Source organism: Merops nubicus, unplaced genomic scaffold, assembly GCF_000691845.1.
Source record: "Merops nubicus isolate BGI_N331 unplaced genomic scaffold, ASM69184v1 scaffold44704, whole genome shotgun sequence".
Lineage (NCBI taxonomy): Eukaryota > Metazoa > Chordata > Aves > Coraciiformes > Meropidae > Merops > Merops nubicus.
In genome coordinates, this window is record NW_008605720.1 from 750 (window position 1) to 5,294 (window position 4,545).

The 4,545-nt window shown below is 54.9% G+C and overlaps 1 protein-coding gene across 1 annotated transcript in view; it reads left to right on the top strand.

Annotated features, from left to right (window-relative positions):
• Nucleotides 1–2,779: 2,779 nt before the first annotated feature.
• Nucleotides 2,780–4,545, top strand: part of LOC103772093 (leupaxin-like) — a 2,337-nt gene continuing 571 nt past the window's right edge. The window contains 5 exon segments of the mRNA XM_008939411.1: nt 2,780–2,792; nt 3,645–3,793; nt 3,912–3,967; nt 4,327–4,368; nt 4,370–4,433. Coding sequence (XP_008937659.1) covers nt 2,780–2,792; nt 3,645–3,793; nt 3,912–3,967; nt 4,327–4,368; nt 4,370–4,433 — 324 coding nt within the window.

Below are 4,545 nucleotides of genomic sequence, written 5' to 3' on the forward strand. Positions count from 1 at the left end.
GGCATCTGGATTCATTTGGCCAGAGGGTTTACCGGTCGAGAACTTACCCTGCACGTGGGAGAATGTCTTGGGGGAACAGGTGGAAAGTTCTTCACAAAGAGCCAGAGAAAGGCAGGCCACACTGCTCTTCTGAGGCCAGTGTACGACCTCTTGGCCCCCCTCACAGTGAGGGTGGGAAGGGCCAAGCTCCTCTGTGTAAACCAGTATTCGTGTCCACTGTTTGTTTCAAGGGTGTGCAACGCCCTTCTGAGAAGGACATGCCACCACAGCAGCAGAACAAGGCATTCTTCAGCCCCTCTACGGACAGCAAAAATAAAAAGGAAGTCAAAGAGCCTGAGGCGTTTAGCTGGTGAATAATGTCTGGTAAGCTGCCACTCATCAGTAAGATGACTTGGTCTGCCTTTTACTTCCTTCTGGTTTTGAGTTTCAAGTCCTAAGCTTTGTGTGTGACTAGAAAACAAAGGTTTGTCCAAATCTCCATTCCTCAGTTTCTGACAGTGCTGTGATAAAGCATCTTATTGTAGAGAGCTGCATACGATCTGATTCTGCTTGGCAAAGATTCCGCTTTCCAAACTAACTGTTCTGAAGTTAACCCATACTCTCTGCTTTGAAAAGACTTTGCATTTATTCTTAAATAAAATTGATTTTGTTTCAAACTAGAGAGTCGTGATGTTGGAAGTTGTTTTCAACTTGCTATTGTGATTGATTTCTCCTTTGTAGGCAATGCACGGTGTCAAGTAATTCTTGTTAAAATAGCTTGGCTAAACCATTACACAGAAACAGAGCTTTCATCAGGACACAACACAGCCATTTGCATGTTAGGCTTGCATTTTATAACATGAATTTACAGCTCCAGGTACTTGTTTACACTAGGGTCGACGTTGCCACTGGAGAGTCAATCACTGAGAAGTTTAAAAATAACCTGAAACCTTCCGCAGACAGGAAGGTTCTGTTGTTTGCAGGAAGGGGAGTGTCTGACACAATGATCCTGTCTCAAAGCAGCCATAAGGGAGTGATACAAACAGTGCCTTGTCTTGTCTTTTGAGTAGCTCTCAGTATTGCCTGTCCTGGGACTCACAGCTGAGCACCCCCCACAGCTTTTCCTGAGATGGTGTCCTGCGGATTGTCCCTGCTGTGAGCAGGTAATGAAAGAGCTGTCACCCACATGGAGTGGCAGTAATTAAGCAAACCTTGGCATGCCAGCTCGGTACAAAGGAGCTGAATTCTACCCCATTCCACCCTGACAGTGCAGATGGGATCAGTAACGTGTGAGGATGGGTGGCCGAGACCAGCTCAGGCTGATCTGTGAAGCCAGCGTTCGTTCCTCCGTGGTGTTGGACACGGCGCTCCCACGGTGCAGGAGGTGAGTGGACTGACAGAGAGGATGGAAGGAGCAGGCTCAGCCCAACCCCCTGCGAGCCTGCAGGGACTCATGAGGACATTCACAGGTCCCAACTACAGACCCTCTTCCAGGTGCTGGCAGATGACGGGATCCTGCTGGTCTGCTGCCGCAGAGACTCTGCTGCTTTTGTCTGGCCTGGAGGTGAACTCCTTCCACAAGATCAGTAATGTTTCTTGAGCAGCCACATCTTGTGTTTCTGGGCCATTTTGTGGCAAATCACACATCTGGAGACAGTGCAGGGCTTGATTGCAGCCCTTTCTTAGAGGATCTCCTGAAAACTCTCACAATGAGGCATAAAGCTGTCACAGTGAAGCTACAAACAGAACCAGCACTCCTCTCGCCTAGCAATGCTGGGGAAAAAACGGAGGTTTATTTGGCTTTATCTGGAACTCGTCTGCCAGAACCACCTACATTTCTCCTGCCTCAAGACACACATTCAGGTGTTCATGGGTTTCTTGCCTGAAATGGCTGCATGGGGTGCCTGGAGACTGAAGTGTCCTGGCGTGGGAGAAGCAGAAAAGTCTCAATGGTGGGTAAATGACACAAATTACCAGCACAGATCACTGCTCCAGCCTGCTGCTGGGTGTTGGTCCTGGCCAGCGGTGACGTCCTGAGCGGGTGTATCCTGAAGCCTGTAGTGTCAGGGCTGAGCTGTGCCTGGCAGCTGCACTTGTGACACCTCTGGGAAACCTTAACTGGTCCAAGGCATTAACACAAGGGGAGTATAACACAGCCACCAGCTTCAGCGGGGCCAGCAGCACCTTCAGTGCTGCAGTGAGCCAAGTCCTTGTGCTCATGCTGGCTCTAAGTGACACAAAGGGATTAGCCATCACCTGGAAATCCAAGGTGAGGCTCCAAAGGCATCCCCGCAAAAGGCAAGGCTGTGTTGGAGCATGCCAGAAGTAGGGGTCCTGTGCCTCTCTCCATCACACCGCCATGAACGCATTGCCACCCAGTGCAGGGGTGCCCTCGCTTGTCACTTGCAGGCCCTGGCTTCTGGAAAGACCCTCAGCCTCCAGGACGTGCACTCCGGCTTCCAGCCGAGAAGGCCAAGGAGCTCGAATGCTTTTGTGATTCAGGAGCAACCTGAACAACCTGCTGGCCAGTTTCTTCCCCTTCCAGTCCCAGCCTGGGGCTATTTTAGCTCCCCTTGCCCCAGCTTCCACCACCACTTTATGCCTGTCACACGTGGCACATAGTGCGCAACCCACAAAGGAAGAACCTCGAGCGAGAAACCCCAACCCCAAGAGAGGTGGGCGGAGGCGAAGCTGGAGAGCGGAAGCAAAGGCCCATGCAACCCAGCCTGCCTGCTTGCCACCCTGCAGGCACTGCCCCAGCTCCGGCCCTCTGGCCGCCGAGACCCCGTGCCGAGGCAGGATGGAGGATTTAGGTAAGCTGGACCCCTCCAGAGCCAGTCCTATGCTCACGCTTGGTGCCAGGTCATGCCTTTGGCAGCTCAGGGAAGCCTTGTCCTTCCCCTCAAGGTCAGGCAGGCTGGCCCTGAGCACCATCACCCTGAGCCCCATCCTCAACATAAGGTGCACGCGCCCCGCTGTGCAGCCTTCCTGAAGTGTGGGGGACCCCTGGCAACAGGGGTCCTGCTTCCCCCATGCGCCACCTGTGGCTTACAAAGAAACATCCACCAGCCCTTGAATTAATTCCAGCACAAGCCCTGGCACAGGACAGCTAAACCTCGGTGCTTTCTGTGTGCCCAGAGCAGCACTTCCAGCAGCGGGGACAAACCACTTTCTGTTTCTGCTTTTACCACACCACCTTGGCTGTCCCTTGGCACCTTGCTGCCTTCGTGTCGGGTGACAGGGGGGATAGCCCAGTGCAGCTGCTTCCCAGCCCGTTTCCCTCACCCAGGCCAGGGATGACTCTCAGCACCCTTGGGCTTGTGCCGCACCCTTGGGCTGCTCGGCTTCATTGGGTGCAGCTGGGTTTGCATTGCTTCTGCAGCCCATTTCCTGCCTTCCAGCGCTCTCCATTTTTGGCCGGGTGCTCACTGGGCCGCCTGGGCCCTGTTCATCCCCTGAGATGGGGGAGGCATGGCAGAGAGGGCAGCTCCATTGCTGCCCTCTCTGCAGCATCCACCGCAGCCCCTTGGAGCCCTGGCACAAGCTGCTGTAGCACTACTTTTTCTCCTGAGATTTCAGGAGTGGCACAAGACTGCTTTGAGGGGGTGTACAGGCAGGGAGACCAGCCAGTGGCTGTAGCGCCCAACCTGGGTGTCTCTGTGCAGATGCTTTGCTGGCAGAGCTGGAGCTGAGCTCTCACCTGGATGCCAAGGACTGTGTGCTGCAAGTGCCAAGCTCCAGCAAGCGGGATCTGGCCACAGATGAGCCCACAGGCCCCTGTGGCCCTGAGCTGCTCACCTCTGCATCCCTGAAGGTAACATTTAAATGCAGCGGGGCTAGTGGCTGAGACCCTGCTCAGCTTCTGACAGTGGTGGTGCCAGGTAGGCAGGGGAGCATCCTGCAGACTTAGCTGCAAGTGTTTGTACTTCTAGGTGCAGCTGCCACCTCGGGGTCAGCCCCTAAGAGAGGATTTGAAGACAGTCTACAGGTAAAACTTGTCCATGGGAGGGCAAAGTCCCCTGGGCCCCATCTTTCAATTGCTTAGATGCAATTGATCCTGGATCAGCTGGCCTCTTGCATGTCCTCCCAAAAAACAGGTCCTGCTACAAGTCAGGGTAGGGGGTTGCATCCTACAGCACTGCTGGGATGACAGTTGGGCTTCTAGCAGCTCCCCCTCTGCTGCATATGGCCACCCCTCAGCAGCGCATCCCCAGGGAGGCCCCCCTGCTCCTACTATAGCCTCTGGGGAAAGAGCAGGGTCTCACAGGGGTGGAAGGTTCTCAGAGCCCAGCACCTTCTGACCTCAGGGTGGAAGCTGCAGCATCCCCCTCTCTCTGCTGTGTCCAGCAGCCCTGTCCCACAGCCACTGGTCCCCGTGCCCCCAGCCCCCACCCACAGCGGCTGCCCAGGAGCTAGAAGAGCTCCTGGCTGACTTGGGCCACATGCAGAGTAAGGTGAGCCTTGTCCCTTGGAGAAAGGAGGTTGGGGTCCTAGTCCTCGCCCAGCCCTCACCATCCTCCTTCCTGGCAGTTACCGGCTGTGGGGCAGGGAGGCGGGGAGGCAGCA